Source organism: Anopheles moucheti, chromosome 3, assembly GCF_943734755.1.
Source record: "Anopheles moucheti chromosome 3, idAnoMoucSN_F20_07, whole genome shotgun sequence".
In the NCBI taxonomy this organism is placed as follows: Eukaryota; Metazoa; Arthropoda; class Insecta; order Diptera; family Culicidae; genus Anopheles; species Anopheles moucheti.
The window spans coordinates 20,999,396-21,016,392 of NC_069141.1; the positions used below are offsets into that span (position 1 = coordinate 20,999,396).

Consider the following 16,997-nt stretch of genomic DNA (forward strand, 5'->3'; position numbering starts at 1 on the left):
CATGGGCAACGATTCGGGGTTATTTGGTTACCAATCAAATATACACCAGCGCGGCAGTGCCACCGAATCCAAGCAAACTGGAAAAGCCAGTAGAGTGGAGAACCCGCGCAACGCGCGTCTGTCCGATTGGGAAATTTTTTCACAAAAACGAATCCAAACCCAAAGCGTGCCGTTTGTGAACCCCTTTCCTTTCGAAATTGTCTAGCGCGGCGGTTTAGCAGCTATTCGCGGAAGGGTGTGGTTGGTTATACCCTCGGAATAAATAAATGTTTACCGTGCCGTTGAAGTTTTCTGACGGGTTGTCGTAAAATTGATTTGCCAAAACGTGTGCCTTCGGTTCGTATCGCCACCGTAGACCGAACGGAAAGTGGCCAGAAACGACACGGGCTTGGTGCGGAAGTGAAACGATGTTGGTGAGGGCAACCAATTCAAAGGATACAGAAGACACAACGGTAAGTAGGGTGTGGAGTGGTAGTCGGTACAGTAAATTTTGTGGCAAAATAACAGAGAAAGCGATACAGAATAGAAATGCGAAGGAAAATAGCTCCAATACAGCACATGTAAAACCCCCAATTGGCTGGTTGAACTTTCTGTTGGGAGTTTGTCGCTCGGTCCGGAAATTGCAACAGTTTCTTCTTAGTCGTCGACAGAGTTGCCCGATCCGGCCGAACCTGGTGCAATATATCCGCTGGCTGTACGCGATAGAAGCTTCATGGAGGAGTTGAAGGACACGAGCATCCACCATACGGCCCTTCGGTTGGCGGAGGACGTAAAAACGATGAAGCTGTACTGTAATCTCTACAAGACGGTTCAAGTAAGCAAAGCGGAGGCTAAATAACGGCCATGTCTGAATGGATATACAACTTCTTTCGTCTTGTTTTTTATGGTTACACCACAACCAGAAACTTTCCTGCTCTCCGGAGGTGGATAAGGATGACATGAAGCAAACGCTCGAAAACGCCATCAAAGCGAACGGTCTGGAAACGGAAATACGGAACGTGATCTACCATCTGATCCGGAATGTCGTAAAAAGTGACACTCGTCCAACGCCCGCCAGCAGCGATCCGTTGAACTATCTACGCCGAGCAGGTATCCAATGGGAACGACGGGTACGCAAGTCGTTGAACTCGATGTGCTCGGAATCGAAAGCGCAACTGCACGGTCAGATGCGTACCGCATCCGACCGGGAGGAGATCCTCTCCAAGTGGGACGAGCTCAGCACCTATCAGATCGATCTCAGCAACTATCGACCGGTGTACGCTCCCAAAGATCTGCTCGACGTGCTGCTATCGCTCAAGGGACCGATGAAGCAGGATGAGACAGAGTAACCACAAACACCCACATCCATACACATTTAACCGTTGTGTTCCTAATCACGTTCCACTGTAAAACAATGCTAACAATTTAGTAATCTTATCATTTTGTCTTCCCTCCATTTGCTATCTTTTCATGGGTTGTGTGAAGCTTTCTACCGAAATGGGAATTCTCCCACATATCCCTCACGGTGAAGAATCTCTGCCAGCTGCGAACACACTTTTCCGAGGTGCTGAGAAATGATAACAACTTCGGTGATTGGTCGGTAACGTGCCAGAAGGTGCTGAAAAAACGCCATGCACCGCTCTGCCAGCAAGCGCTAAAGAAGGGAGTCACACCGCCACCGTTGCGTGGGGCACTCTGGTCCTACGTGCTTGGCAGTCAGGTGGAACAACATGTACGTTCAAACTCATCGCTAGGGTCGCGTTTATGTGTGGCTAGTAATGTCCGTTATCTCGTCCCTTTCTGCAGCACGTGGAACATTGGGAAGCACTGCGACAGTCGGTACTGACCAATGAATCCATAGTAGACAAGCTGGTTTTCAAGGATGTACAGCTGACCGCCACCAATGACGATCGTTACTTCGTGTTCGAAGATGTACTTTATCAGGTAAGGTGGATATTTTCTATCTTTCTTGTGTGGTTCTAATGTGTTATTTATGTTCGACGGATAATTTAACTCATTAATATAGGTTTATGACTAATGAGGGTCTCCTAGTGTACCGTTGCGTTATGCACGCATAAATGATATCGTAAATGATATCAAAAGCGTGTTCTGAAGAACAATATCCTAAAGCCATAATATAACTACTAACAATTCTTCTACTAATAACCCAATTCTTCATCCAGATTATGCTCTGCTTCAGCAGAGACACCGAAATAAGCCAACTCATTCAGGTCGAATTTACCAACTCAGCGAAGGCGAAACAGTACGAAGGACCTCCGTGTGGGTTTGTCCCGTTTCATGGTATCTGCATGTTGGCGGCTCCGTTTTGTTACCTTTACGATAATCCCGTCTCGTTGTACTACACCTTTCGAGCATTTTACATTCGTTACTGCCATCGACTAACGACGATCAACACCCATCCACAGGGCATCGTGAGTTTGTGCCTCTTGTTCGAAAAGTTGCTGCAAACGCACGAACCACAGCTATGGTCACATTTCCGGGAACTTCAAATTCAACCGTAAGCGCTGGAAACTAGCTTATTTTTTCGCGATTTAAATTATGTTCTCCATTCTCTGCAGGATTCGCGTGGTGTTCAAATGGTTAATGCGCGCATTCAGTGGCCATCTACCACCGGAACAGTTGCTCATACTGTGGGACTTAATTCTGGGCTACGATAGTCTCGAAATACTATCCCTGCTTGCCATCATCATACTGAGCTTCCGGCGAGAAAGCCTGATGCAAGTGACGTCGGTAGAGAACATAGAAGCCATCCTGTCCGATCTGTCCTCCGTCAAAGTACTGCCACTGATTCAACTAACACTGTCACGGGATTAGAATTGCCGACTGCTAAACAGCCAAACTACTGCCGAATGAAAATAGAACATGGTTTTCGTTAACACTATTAACAGGCTTTTTTGTCGTTTTATTTACTTCCTGACTTGCAATGCAGGTAGTGAGACTAAAGGATTCACGTCAATTCAATTCCATTCACCAAATCCCTGGTTTTTACACAAACGCACACACGTAAACACAACTGTCTTTATGTGCAGAGTGGTGCCGTAATCCTCGTAACGTTTACCAGTTTTTCGGCTTAAAGCTGAGCTTCGACAGCCATGAGGATGAGGTGGAATCCTTGATTCCTTTCAGCTCCTCACTATCTCCGCTTTCTCCGTCCTGTGCCTCTCGGATGCCGGCTTCTCTTAACTGTTCGATCAGTTTCTGTCGGAAAAGGATTTTCTGCGGCAGTTGTGCGTCTCTGTCTTCGGTGAGGATCTTCATCTTTGCTAGTGCCTCGTTATAAGTCAGTCCGTACCATTCGATCTCTTCTGGCGTGTACTGCTCCAAGTAGCAGGCAAACTCTTTCACATATTCTTGCTGTTTGGTCGGTTCAGACGCTAGCCTGGGACAGCCAGTGGCGAGTTCTTCGAGGATTTTCTTCTTCAGCTTAATTGCCAACATCGAGCGCAGATCACAAGCGGGCGTTTTTAGCAGATAGTGATCAAACCCGTGATGATCGTGTATTTGAGCCAACGTTCTATCCGTCACCGTGACGGCCATGTACTCATTCAACACACGACTATGCACCACCGATCGACGCAACACAGGAACCCAGAAGTGTGGCACGCGGCGTTTGTATTGGTTACGCTTCTGGAAACCCTTGATGACCGCTTCACCACCCCAGATGCCTTCGTGCGCTTCGAGTGGATTAATCATTGGTATCGGCACGTTCTGGATGGGTGTCACGAGCCCGGTAACATCTTCGCGTTGGAACATTCCTTAAAAGCAAGCGACCAACAGAGTCCAATTATTGATATGCCTTTGTGAAGAACACTAACCTTCTGCTACTAACCATCCTTGGGAACGTAATGCACTGCCGCGGGCTGTTGGTGTTTCCATTCGTTCCAAAACTTCCGATATGCCTGAGGCAGAAGAGCTCCGAGGCCTTTAGTGAATTTTTCGGATTTCCTTAATCCATAGAGCAGGTTTGCTCCCTGTAAAAAGTGCGACGTAAACACACATCGTTGGATGATGAAATATGGTCTTGGTTACAGCATCAAAACACTAGCGACGGGAAACTACGTCGTGGTAACTAAATCGTTACATCGTTGGGACAGTTTCACAACGAATCGATCTCCTTTACCTACCTGTGGAGTCGCTGAAGCCATTCAAAACCCAATTTTGATAGTGATTTATACAAAATATCAACAAAAGTGTGAATAATCCGCGGTGTTGTTATGTGCGCAGGATGGATTTTTTCTTTCTTTTTTTGTTACAGCCTGTACAGTTTGAAGTTTATGAACTGCTCGCCACAGTGTGTTTGATACGGCATCATATTCCATTTTTAAAAATCGCTACTTTTTTGCCATTAATTTAATCGTGTTTCTGTAAATTCATATTTCCTTGGAAAATTGGATTGCTGTAATGTAGGATTTTTATATTTCTAGCATCATATTTTAAATGTACAACCGGACATGTACCACATAATTCTCAACCACTGTGCTGAGATTCCGCATCGAAATTTGACAATTGTGGCGGCGTGTCATTGTTGCCGTGTTGTCGTTTTTTGCCGTCGGTAATTTAGTGTTTTTCTCGCGCACTGGATTCGGTAACCGTTTGCTGTTTTTAACTATAAAGTGAATCATAATTAAAGCGTCGAAATGGTCGATTACGGCAAGGAGTTTATGCTGTACCTGATGAACGAAAAGTGCTATGATAACTACTTCGTAGAGTTCGATCTGCTCGATGGTGCGTGGTATTGTACACATTACTCCATGGATTTGGGTATTGCCAATGTCCTTACACTAACCTTTGAATATTTCTATGCTCTCTGGTGGTCTTAATAGGTGACTGTTTCCGTGCGTTGCTCAGCAAGGGCTTGGGATTGGGTATTATCGCCGGTTCGGTGTTGGTAAAGGTGCCTCAGATTACGAAGATTCTTGGCAACAGATCTGCTCGCGGTATCAGTCTGTTCAGCGTCTGCCTCGATCTGTTTGCCATCACGATCCACATGGCTTACAGCTTCGTGAATGGGTTCCCGTTCAGTGCCTGGGGCGATACAGCTTTCTTGGCCCTGCAAACGGCCATCATCGCCATGATGGTACTGTTCTTTGGCGGTTCTACCGTATTATCGGCGGCGTTTTCATTCGCCTACACGGGGCTCGTGTACGTGCTGATGGGAGGCATAACGCCCTTGAAGTACCTGCTAATTGCACAAGGCTTCAACGTACCGATACTGCTGCTGGGAAAGTTGTCACAGGCATTCACCAACTATCGCAACGGTAGCACCGGTCAGTTATCGGCGGTAACGTGCTTTATGCTGCTGGCCGGCTCGTTGGCGCGGATCTTCACCTCGATCCAGGAGACTGGCGATCAAATGATGATCATAACGTACGGTTCATCATCCTTCGCCAATCTGGTAATCGCTCTGCAGGTGCTGTACTACTGGAACTCGGACAAGCAGAAGAAGACCGCGTCCGCGGGTGCGGCAGCGGTAAAGAAACCAAAGGCCAAGAGCAAGAAAACCGACTAGACTGGGTCAGCGACATCGACCGGATACGATTAGTCAATCCGGCAAAAGAACTTGCACTTGCTGTTTGCATTTTGATTCCTATTTTCTCTTTTTCAATTCTAAAGTGTGTAAAACGCGAACAGACTAGAATGTGTGCGTTTTAGTTTAAGATGTAAAACGCAAACATTTCCACGCATGCAAAAGACTATTTAAATGACAAAAGAATACGGAGGCTACTGCTAGTGCCAGTTGTGCACCGTTCGTCAATTATGGTGCACCTAACGAGTTTGTAGTAAAATAAATTACCAATAATACTCTCCAATGATCTATTGTTTGTGACTTTCCTCCTCTATTTGCAACTTCATTTACCTTCGTTGGAGAAATGCTCTGCCAGCTTGGCTAGCGCACGGTATCGATGGGAGATTTCGTTCTTTTTCGGCTTTGGTAGTTCGGCGTACGTTTGCTCGTACCCGGTAGGTTGGAAGATCGGGTCCCATCCAAAATCTCGTGGACCTCGTGGTGCAACTATGATGCCATCGGTACGCCCTTGGAACAGTATCACATCGCCGTCCGGTTGATCCGTGTAAGCGAACGTGCACACTGCCTGTGCGGATTTATCCTCCCAACCGTCGAGAAGCTTATGCAATCCTTCGGGGCCTAGCTTGTCGAGGAACCATTTGATGTACGGACCTAATGGAGAAGTAATGTTTACGTTATCTAGGGGGTTTTCATTTGAGGTTGAAGAATTCAGTGCTGGGACTTTACACTCACCCGGAAGTCCTTTTAAAGCGTTAAAGCATAAACATGTGTCTTCAACCATTACCGGTCCCTTCACTTGCCGAGCCGCCTCGAGACACTTGCGCTTGCAGATGTCATCAATCTCACCCTGCAACTCGGGTAGGTCCAACTTTACAGCAGTGATTTCCCGTGGAAAACAGGACCCCAGAATGGCACGCACTTCCTCGAGTTTCTTTGCATTTCCGGTAACAAACGAAATCGGTCTTGCCATTTTTTACTGTGGCGATACACGCGAAACCTGAATTAAAATGATGATGTGACATAAAGGTAATCCAATTAAAGGATAATTCGGCTATTCAAGAGGAGCTCTTGTAAGGAGAATACAAAGCTTTACAATGAAACCGGTAAAATTTTGCACAAAAAAGGAAAGTATGAAACGTTCTGATGTTTACCCGGTGTGTTCAGGATGTAAATAAAGATCAGTGTTGCCAAATTGAACTTTTGAATTCCACGTGTGTGTCAATCAATCGAGCAGCAATGCATTCGGGCAGTCGAAGGGATTCGAGCAATTTGGCGCAATTTTATCGAGAAAGCATGGGTTATAAGCAAAAACGTGGTTCAAATACAAAGAAGTGGGTTAATTATTTACATGACACTATTTCAAATTATTACAAAAACTCTAAATTTGTAATCCATCACAGCAACCATTATGGCACACAGTGTACACCTGTGTGTGGTTTAACTTCGCGGAAGAACTTATCATCACCGTTCTACAGATAACGGACTTCAATAATTGATAACACGGTGAGGGTGATATCGTACGAATCTCAGCACCGTACAGTCACTGGCGATTGATTGAATCGAACCAGTGCACTAGGTACCGGCAGTAGAGGCGACAGACTTTTCCCCGTAGCCCTCTCGAACGCGCGTTGATTCGTAACCTCAAGTGAATTTGGTGTAATCGGTAGATATCGATAAAAGTGCACTAGTTATTTGTTTTTTGTGTCATCGCTTAAAGCGTTACACGGTGAAAACAGTGAAAAACTAGTAGCCTTCAGCAGGTACGAATAGATCGCGAGCAAACACACAAATCGCCCAAAAATCCTGGTGACGTTGCACCCGTGGTTCGCTCGCCCACACAAATTTCGATGACGAGTATAAGAAGTGTGTGTTGCTGAGAAGAAGCGAACGGTTGGAAAAATTCTGTTTGTCACGATGGACACCAAAGAGGAGCTTGTAAGTATTGTTCACTCGTCCCCCTACGCCCCCAACCGTAAAGGTACCACATTCCGCCGGTGTTAGTCATTGATAACGGTTGACGGGGTGAAAAGGATAAGCACGTCAAACGTTACGCGCCACCTCAACACATGTCTACTTCCGTGTAGCAAAGGTGGTTGGATGGTCGCAATCACCAAAACTCGACAACGGCAAGAGATGTTTCACTCTGGAGCATTTTGATGACGAGTCTGATACAGCTCCGCTAGACTTCGCGATAGAGACGTCCATTGGAGTGCCGTTTGGTTGTTGATAAGTGACTTCATATTGATAGTGGACCACCACGACGTGTCACTGTGTTGAGGAGCCTGTGCGATACCTCAAGTGCATTACCTATACAGAGTGTGATAGCGGAACTCGGACATCCTAGCGTGATGTTGTTGATTGGCCCGAAGGCATCTGCTAATTATGTTATGAAAAGCACAGCAAAACGGGAACACCGAGTATCTACGATTGTGCCGAATGTTGAACATGTGGTGTTATCGTGGAGCTCTTATCGAACAGGACAGGGTGGAAAGTAGTACCGACGGAAAAGTAATTGGAGTGAAATTTAAGTCGAGTTTTAAATGGTAACACACGCGTTAATCTTGTACCAGTTGATAAGAATTAAGACAAAGTGAGGGAGGCTTTGTGTGCCGTTTTAGAAGCTCCAGAAATATCTAGTCCGTGATCTGTTTCTTGGGGCGGCCCGGTGGTGTAATGGTAGCGGAACTCCGGTCTTTACCCGATAATTCAAAATAGCATCCGTAACAAACCCCCGCACGCAGGACTGACTATGCAGCTACGTGGTAAAATAATTCTAGTAAAGCAGAAATGACAGACATGAATGTTGTTGCGGTAAAGAAGAATAAGATCAGTTTCTTGTTTTGGATTTTCGTGGTCTGCCTAGGTTTCTAAAGGCTAAACAGTAAAGGATAATAATGTTGAACTATGAGAATGCTCGGGATGTAGCGACACAGTTTAAAGATGAGCCTTCGTACATGATCAAACAATGCTTACAACAGATCTCTCGATAAGCCTAACCCGGATCTTTCAATGCTATCACGAAGATTAGATAAAGGATTTCCGGATTACTCACTTCGTATGATTGATGATGTTCTATATTAAACTTCACACAGGGTGAATGGGTTTGGATCCAGCCAAAGCATAAGCATGAGTTTGAGCTACCGTTTGCTGGGCGTGTGCTTCGTACTCACGAGGGCCGCACCTTGCTTGCCAACGACGATGGAGAAGAGTTCTGGGTTAAGGACGCTGAGGTAGGTGTATTGAATTCTCCAACAAACTGGTACGTCCTTCCCACTTACCCACTTATGCTGCATTGTGTTTTCTCTTCCCGCTCCACCAGATAATCAAACCGATGCACGTGTCGTCACAGAAAACGGTGCACGATATGATAACGCTGGGCGACCTCCAGGAGTACGCCATACTGCGTAATCTCATCGTGCGGTACCGACAGAAGCAGATTTATGTAGGTCAATCAGTTGTGGCCAGCCGGTGCGATCTTGTGTATTGATTATATATTTCTCGTTGTCTCACCCAACAGACGTACACGGGCAGCATGCTGGTTGCGATAAACCCGTACGAGATACTGCCGATCTACACCTACAACGAGATCAATCTGTATCGGGACAAGAAGCTCGGTGAGCTACCGCCGCACATCTTCGCCATCGGGGATAGTGCGTATCAGGAGATGAAGCGCGAAAAGCGCGACCAGTGTATCGTGATCAGCGGTGAGTCGGGTGCGGGCAAAACCGAAAGCACCAAGCTGATCCTGCAGTATCTGGCCGCGACGAGCGGTAAGCATTCGTGGATTGAGCAGCAAATTATCGAATCGAACCCGATACTGGAAGCGTTCGGGAATGCGAAAACGATGCGCAACGACAACTCGTCCCGGTTTGGCAAGTACATTGATGTGCACTTCACGACCGAAGGTGCGATCGGTGGGGCACGGATCGAGCAGTACCTGCTGGAGAAATCGCGCATCGTGCGGCAGAACAGGGGCGAGCGCAACTATCACATCTTCTACTCGATGTTGGCCGGCATGTCGAAGGAGGAACGCAAACGGCTCGATCTGGAGGACGCACCGAAAGGGTACGCGTATCTGACGAGCGGCCAGACGCTGCTCTGCGAGGGACGGAACGATGCGAAAGAGTTTGCTGATGTGCGGTCCGCTATGAAGGTGCTCGCATTCGACGACCAAGAGATCCAGTCTATTCTGAGTCTGCTGGCGGCCATCTTGCACATGGGCAATGTTAAGTACAAAGCGACCGTGGTGCAGAACATCGACGCAGTGGAGATCAACGACACGTTGAATGTGGGGCGCGTTGCAGTGCTGCTCGGCGTTTCGAAGGCTCAGCTGCTGAGTGCTCTGACGCGCAAAACCATTGTAGCGCACGGTGAGCGTGTTGTGTCGCAGTTGTCCAAGGATCAGGCGTTGGAGGCGCGAGATGCATTCGTGAAGGCGATCTACGGCAAGCTGTTCATCACGATCGTGGACAAGATCAACAAGGCGATCTACAAACCCTCGAACAAGGGACGACTTTCGATCGGTGTGCTGGACATCTTCGGGTTCGAACAGTTCGAGGCGAACAGTTTCGAGCAGCTGTGCATCAACTATGCGAACGAGAATTTGCAACAGTTTTTCGTGAAGCACATCTTCAAGGTAAAAAGAGTTCCGGGGCCAAATTGGGCAGTGTGAACCTACGGTTGACTTTGGTTTCTTCCAGATGGAGCAAGCGGAATATGCCAGGGAGGGTATCAACTGGACAACGATCGATTTCATCGACAACCAGGAAATTCTGGACATGATCGGCATGAAGTCGCTTAACCTTATGTCATTGATCGACGAAGAAACGCGCTTTCCCAAGGGTACCGATTTGACGATGTTGTCCAAGCTTCACACCACGCACGGCTCAAAAACGGTGTACGTAAAGCCAAAGTACGATAAGGATCCGGCCTTCGGTGTGCAGCACTTTGCGGGCGTAGTGTTTTATCGTGTGGAAGGTTTCCTGGAAAAGAATCGCGACTCGTTCAGTGCCGATCTCAAGGAACTGGTGACGAAAAGCACCAACGAGTATCTGGTGGCACTGTTCGGTACGGATGATTCGCTTGATACGACCAAACGCTCGATAACGTTGTCGCTGCAGTTTAGGAATTCGCTCGATTCGCTGATGCGAACGCTCTCGTCATGCCATCCGTACTTTATACGCTGCATTAAACCGAACGATGTGAAGCGGCCTAAGGTAAGTTTGTATCGAAGTTTTCCTAGAAGTAATCAGCGGATGTGTAATTATGCGTTGAATTTTTTGTAGATTATCGATAAGACGTTGTGCGTACGACAGCTGCGATACTCAGGTATGATGGAAACGGCCAAGATAAGACAGGCTGGATATGCAATTAGGCACACGTACCGAGAGTTTGTCGATCGCTATCGACATCTCGTGGCGGGTATAGGGCCCGCGCACAGGGTAGACTGCGTGCAGGCCGCAAAAGATATCTGCAGGAAGGTGCTCGTCACCATACCGGACGACTATCAGTTCGGAATGACGAAGGTGTTCCTGAAGGAGAGTCACGATTATCTGCTAGAATCGGAACGATCCCGAGTGTATCTACACTACGTCGTTCTGATACAGCGAGCATTCCGCAGAGTGTTGTTCTGGAGGTATTTGCGCCGCTATCGCCAGGCAGCACTCACAATACAGAAGCACTGGCGAGCAAGAGGTTACCGTGCGGACTATCTGAAGATGCGCAATGGCTATCGGCGCCTGCAAGCGGTAATCAAGTCACGGTCGCAAACGTACGCTTTTGGACGACTTCGCGGAGCGATCGTACAGCTGCAGGCACAATGTCGTGGGTACCTGACGAGACGGAACCTGCGCGATAGGATCACGTACCGCGCGAGGCGCATGAATGAAATCATTGCGATACAACGCACGGAAGAGTTGCAGTTCCGTAAGTCGGGCAATGCGCGCTGGAAGGAGGACGCCGAGCACAACTACTGGTTGCGGGTGGACGAACTGAACCGGGAGATGGCGTACCAGCAGGTGGACGTACGCCAGGCAACGGTGGTGTTACCGCAGCCCACCATTAATGTGGAGGAAGACAACAAGATCGTGGACGACGTGTTCGGGTTTCTGGAAGGTACTACGAGCCCCGAGCCGGTACCGAAACGGAATCCATCGCTAGCCGTAAGCAAAATGCGCCAGTATTTCGAAGAGAAGAGTCGCAACAAAAAGATCATCCCCACCAAGCTCCTTTCACGTCCGGTTAACTACTACGAATCATCTAGATTATAAGTGGTTCATGCTCTCGAAAAACACAAACACACATTACAACGATGCTCTCCTACAAAACATGCACCTGTCACTAGAAACAAATATAGTAGTTAATCACTAGAACGTTCACTTAATGCCAGCAGCTAAACAACAGCGATCGTAACGATCGTTTGTGGTAATGACAACAGCGGCTAATAGTAGGCATAAAGCCACACTAAGCCACAACAATAGGTCACTAAGTCACAAGAGCAACACGAGGGAGGATATTTAGACGATATTTTGTAAATAAACCAGCACACTTAATCTCCCATCATTGCACCCCGCTCGAAACGTACACTAGCAATTATAGTGGAAGAAGTAGTGATAGTAGTAGTAGTAAAATTGTACATACAACATTAGATTTTCGACATAAAAGAACGCTCGGCATTGACTCGGCATATGTCGCTTGAGACGCGTATAGCTGAAGTAATAGTGCGATTTAACGCGACAACCATGAATCAGTGATGAAGATGGATATGTTTTGGCAAAAAGGGAATTCCTCAAGCGCCGCCAAAGAGTCACATTTGCAGACTGAACGTTGAGGGCCGACTGTGCGCTGCTAGACTTTGACGGATAGCTATCCGATATCAGTTTTCTTATCGGTCAGCTTCTAAGCCATCAGCTTACAGTACATGACAACTCCTACACGCACGTCAAGATATGCGTTGCGTACAGCGTACCGCCAGCGATGATTGATCAGCCGGGAAGGACGCTTAGTCAACGCGGAACGCATGCGTTCGGAAGTGGCCCTTTTATGGTGTTGCTTTAGGTTTGTCTCGTTTCCGCGTTCGGTTTTATTGGAGTTTTACATGACATGTTTTTTTTTTGTTTTGTTGGCTGCGAAGACCAATCACAGACACATTGTAAATTCTGTAGATAGCATTAATGATAGCATAAGATCATAAAAACACAAACAGTACACACCGGATTGTATATACATGCACCATTCGAATTGTTGCTTTCTAACAACGATGACACAAACACATCATACAAACTACTCGTATCATATATATCATTTATCTACACAACCAAGTAGGTGAAGAAGGCGCGGTGAGGCTCAAGGTCGATACAAGTTTTATCTAGTCACACGCTATGTACATAAGCGATATTTCATCACCTTAGTGTATATAAAGTTCTTTTCTTCGATCTAATGGTAAGGCCGTCTGAGTGGGTCACCTTACTAACGCACCATTACCATCTGTATCTGTACCTTTAGGGTGCTGAGCAACCTGAAGAGCCGGGTCAGCAAAACGAACAGGAGCAAACGGTTTCTTATCGCGAGGATTTATCCGACTACAACTTTTCCAAATTTGCGGCAACCTACTTTGCAAACAATGCGTCTTATCAGTTCAGCAAGCGAAAGCTTAAATCCTCCCTGCTTGACCTCTACAGCACGGCTGATGTTATATCCGCGCAGGTAAAAACGTGGACTTGGCAATCTTGGGTTCTGGAGAAGAACATGGCGAATAATTAACTTTCCTATCTTGCTTCAGGCGCTTTGGATCACAATTCTACGATTTATGGGCGATATGGCGGATGCAAAGTACGAAGATGAAAGCGACGACTCAAAGCACAAACCAGTGATGCAGCGGGTTTCCACTACGTTGGGGCGGAACTTTGCAAAATCCAAAGACTTCCAAGCATTCCAGGAGACGCTGTCCGAGCACGATCGGAAGATGATACACCGCACGCTGAAGAAGAAGTCGAAAATTCCTAACGAGCTGAAATTGATCATGGAGAACAACGAGGAGATTACGGACTATCAGGAATTTCTGAACAGTCGTAGCAATAATCTGGATAAGTTGCACTTTGTAATTGGACATGGTATCTTGAACAAAAATCTGCGCGATGAGATATTCTGTCAGATTTGCAAACAGCTTACGAATAATCCGACCGCTACTTCACACGCCAAGGGTTGGATCCTGCTGTCGCTCTGTGTCGGTTGTTTCCCGCCTTCGGAACGGTTCGAGAAGTATTTGCGTTCCTTCATCAGGGATGGTCCGGAGCTGTACGCTCCGTACTGTGAGCATCGGCTCGATCGTACGCTTCAGAATGGTACGAGACGCCAACCTCCTTCGTTGATGGAGTTACAGGCGACTAAAACGAAAAAACCCATGAGTGTTAGTGTGATCCTGATGGACGGTACTAATCGAACCGTCGAGACAGACTCGGCCACGACGGCTGGGGAATTGTGCGAGAAGATAGGCGACCTGGTTGGGTTGAAGGATCGCTTTGGGTTCTCCATATTCATCACGATGCAGGATAAGGTGCTATCGCTGCAAAGTGGCCGAGAGTTCCTGATGGACGCCATATCGAACTGTGAGCAGTATGCGAAAGAGCAAGGCCTTAGCGAACGGGCTGCCGATTGGAAGATATTCTACCGCAAGGAACTGTTCGCACCGTGGCACGATCCGGCGATCGATCCTGTCGCAACGGGGCTGATTTATGCGCAGATAGCACGTGGATTGAACTTGGGTGAGCTGGTCAGCAATTCGGACAAGGATCTGGCAATGCTGGCCGCCCTGCAGTACTTCGCGGAGTATGGTAGCGAGATGAGTGCGAAGACACTGCAGGAGCGACTGAAAGACTTCGTACCGAGAAGCGTGCTACGCCCGGAGACGACTCCACGATGGATGCAGATGATAGAGACAGCGTTCAAGAAGAGTCGCTGTGTGAAGGAGTTCCTTCAGCGAGGTGTGGCCAAGGAGGACATTGTGCTGTTTGCGAAGATTACTTGGGGTATGATGTTTTCCCGCTTTTTTGAAGCCGTCCAGTCCGGTGGTCCATCGCTCGCGGCGGCAAACGTTATCATTGCGGTCAACTGGTCCGGTTTGTTCTTTGTGGATGAGCAGGAACAGGTGCTGGTAGAACTGTCCTATCCTGAGGTGGTACACGTAAGCTGTGAGGAAGATGGTGAAACGGAAGTAGGTACATTGTACCTGGGCACGATACAGGGCGAGGAATTCAGCTTCAAAACTTTCGACGCACGCGTTGTGTCGGAGCTGGTTAACTTCATCATTGAGGGATTGAAAAAGAGAAGCATCTATGCGGTAGTGGTACAGTCGTACAAATCGGACACTACGGATGATACAGTGCTGACCCTTCTGAAGGGAGATCTCATTGCGCTTGGTCAAGGATTTACGGGGGAATCGATCACGGCAGAAGAATCCACCTGGGGTTATGGAGAATGCAACGGAAAGGCCGGTTATTTCCCAACGGAATCGATCTATGTTCTTCCCACGATCATGCCTCCATCAGGTGTTGTGCTGAATTTCTACAAGGTAAAGACCATCGATCATACCCCCATCGTCTGCATGAACGATTCTTTAGCTCCATCTTTTTTCACCCGTTTACAGAAAGAAAATGCTATTAAAAGCCAGAAACACGCAGGTCCTATTTATAACACTATCCAGAGAAAGAAGATGCACACGCTGCAGCGGTTCGCCACGGATCACTTTAGACCAGTAATTGCGTAAGTGTGAGATGGGTGATGGCTTATGAAAAGGGTCTTTTTGATAATATCATGTTTATTTGTTTCCCAGAAATATGTCGTCATCAACAAGCATTAACAGTATGCGCAAGTCTACGGTGGAAGAGCTGTGGAAGCATACAAGGGATCCGATGAAGGCACCTCTGTTAGAGCGCCTTCAAAACGATCGTGCCAAATGTGACACTGCAATGATGATTTTCACTCTAATTCTAAAGGTATACCTTAAGGACTCCATTGTGTAATGGTTTTTGTAACACGCTTTACACTCTTCTCGCCTTTCTTAGTACATGGGTGATCTCCCAAAAAGCCGCGATCAGATCGATGTCAGTAAAATATTCGCCCCAGCAATGGCGGATGATCTGCTGCGGGATGAGGTGTACTGTCAGATTATGCGCCAGCTGACCGAAAACAAGATCCAAATCAGTGAGGAGCGCGGTTGGGATTTGCTGTGGCTTGCCACCGGTGTGATGCTTCCCAGCCAGTCACTGCAGAAGGAGCTGTTCATGTTTTTACGCACCCGCAAACACCCGATCGCTGTGGACTGTTTGCAGCGGCTGCAGAAAACGATCAAGGTGGGTTCCAGGAAGTATCCGCCGTACATTGTAGAAGTGGAAGCGATACGTTACCGTACGGTGGAGATCTATCACAAGGTGTACTTCCCGGACGATACCGACGAAGCATTCCAGATAGAGTCGTCCACGAAGACGAAGGATTTAATACAAACGATCACCCGTCGGTTGGAGCTGAAGTCTAGCGAGGGGTTCAGTCTCTTCATCAAGGTGATGGATAAGGTACTCTCGGTGCCGGAGGATTACTTCCTGTTCGATTTCATCTACGAACTGTTGGAGTGGTTACGTGAGACACATCCTTCGCGGTCGAACGAGAATCGCATCCAGTGCGAGTATCAACTGTTCTTCATGCGGAAGCTCTGGATCAACGTAGTACCGGGACGGGATCGAAATGCGGACGAGATATTCCACTTCCATCAGGAGGTGCCGAAGCTGCTGCAGGGCTACTATCAACTCACCAAGGAGCAAGCCGTCGATTTGGCGGCATACATCTTCTGGGCACAGTATGAAGTCTCCGACCAGATGCTGTTGGGTAAGAGCTTCCACGATTTTCTTCCCATGCTCGTTGCAAAGGATGCAGAGCGGATGCAAAAGCTCGATCACTGGAAGCGGGATATCGTAGCGAAAATCGATTCCGTCAAGGGTATCAGTGTGAGTGAGGCTAAGCTGGCATTCCTGAAGCTCATGCAGCAGTACCCGATGTTTGGATCAACGTTTTTTGTGACGAAACAAGCGACCGATCAGAACCTACCCCCGACTCTGCTGATAGCGATCAATCGAACCGGGTTCCACTTGATAGAGCCGCACACGAAAGAGGTTCTGCACAGCTACAGCTACACGGAGCTAAACTTCTGGAGCTCGGGCAACACGTTCTTCCATATCAAGTTCGGTAACATGATGGGATCGACGAAGCTGCTGCTGGAAACGAAGCAAGGATACAAAATGGACGAGCTGTTGGCGTCTTACATACGTCACTTCAAGGCGCAAGCGCAGCGAAACTAAGTGTCGGCTGCAGATTGGACCAAACGTACGCAAAAAAACAGGGCCACAGATAAGGAAAGATTAAGGACACGCAAACCGTTTAATTTAGTCGTAATGCTTTATTGTACAGCCAATAAAATCAA

At 47.5% G+C, this 16,997-nt stretch overlaps 5 protein-coding genes across 5 annotated transcripts; 3 read left to right on the plus strand and 2 right to left on the minus strand.

Moving 5' to 3' along the window:
- The first annotated feature begins 685 nt into the window (after positions 1–685).
- LOC128305678 (TBC1 domain family member 19) lies at positions 686–2,871 on the plus strand. Its single transcript, XM_053043248.1, has 6 exons — positions 686–814; positions 903–1,324; positions 1,465–1,711; positions 1,786–1,923; positions 2,163–2,497; positions 2,559–2,871. The coding sequence occupies exons 1-6, from the start codon at positions 713–715 to the stop codon at positions 2,812–2,814; spliced, it is 1,500 nt and encodes a 499-aa protein (XP_052899208.1). The 5' UTR covers positions 686–712; the 3' UTR covers positions 2,815–2,871.
- A 5-nt stretch (positions 2,872–2,876) lies between these two features.
- Positions 2,877–4,238, minus strand: LOC128305679 (39S ribosomal protein L28, mitochondrial). The gene is made up of 3 exons (XM_053043249.1): positions 4,125–4,238; positions 3,830–3,971; positions 2,877–3,755 (listed from the first exon to the last, which is right to left on the minus strand). The coding sequence occupies exons 1-3, from the start codon at positions 4,143–4,145 to the stop codon at positions 3,055–3,057; spliced, it is 864 nt and encodes a 287-aa protein (XP_052899209.1). The 5' UTR covers positions 4,146–4,238; the 3' UTR covers positions 2,877–3,054.
- Positions 4,239–4,557: 319 nt separating this feature from the next.
- On the plus strand, positions 4,558–5,543 carry LOC128305680 (mannose-P-dolichol utilization defect 1 protein homolog). Its single transcript, XM_053043250.1, has 2 exons — positions 4,558–4,725; positions 4,824–5,543. The coding sequence occupies exons 1-2, from the start codon at positions 4,638–4,640 to the stop codon at positions 5,507–5,509; spliced, it is 774 nt and encodes a 257-aa protein (XP_052899210.1). The 5' UTR covers positions 4,558–4,637; the 3' UTR covers positions 5,510–5,543.
- A 257-nt stretch (positions 5,544–5,800) lies between these two features.
- On the minus strand, positions 5,801–6,649 carry LOC128305681 (inosine triphosphate pyrophosphatase). Its single transcript, XM_053043252.1, has 2 exons — positions 6,260–6,649; positions 5,801–6,178 (listed from the first exon to the last, which is right to left on the minus strand). Exons 1-2 carry the CDS (start codon positions 6,495–6,497, stop codon positions 5,850–5,852), a joined length of 567 nt encoding a protein of 188 aa, XP_052899212.1. The 5' UTR covers positions 6,498–6,649; the 3' UTR covers positions 5,801–5,849.
- Positions 6,650–7,441: 792 nt separating this feature from the next.
- LOC128305915 (myosin-VIIa-like) lies at positions 7,442–16,993 on the plus strand. The gene is made up of 11 exons (XM_053043551.1): positions 7,442–7,462; positions 8,620–8,757; positions 8,847–8,969; positions 9,045–10,163; positions 10,228–10,743; positions 10,813–11,688; positions 13,031–13,231; positions 13,308–15,095; positions 15,171–15,286; positions 15,357–15,519; positions 15,589–16,993. The coding sequence occupies exons 1-11, from the start codon at positions 7,442–7,444 to the stop codon at positions 16,873–16,875; spliced, it is 6,348 nt and encodes a 2,115-aa protein (XP_052899511.1). The 3' UTR covers positions 16,876–16,993.
- The last annotated feature ends 4 nt before the right edge of the window (positions 16,994–16,997 follow it).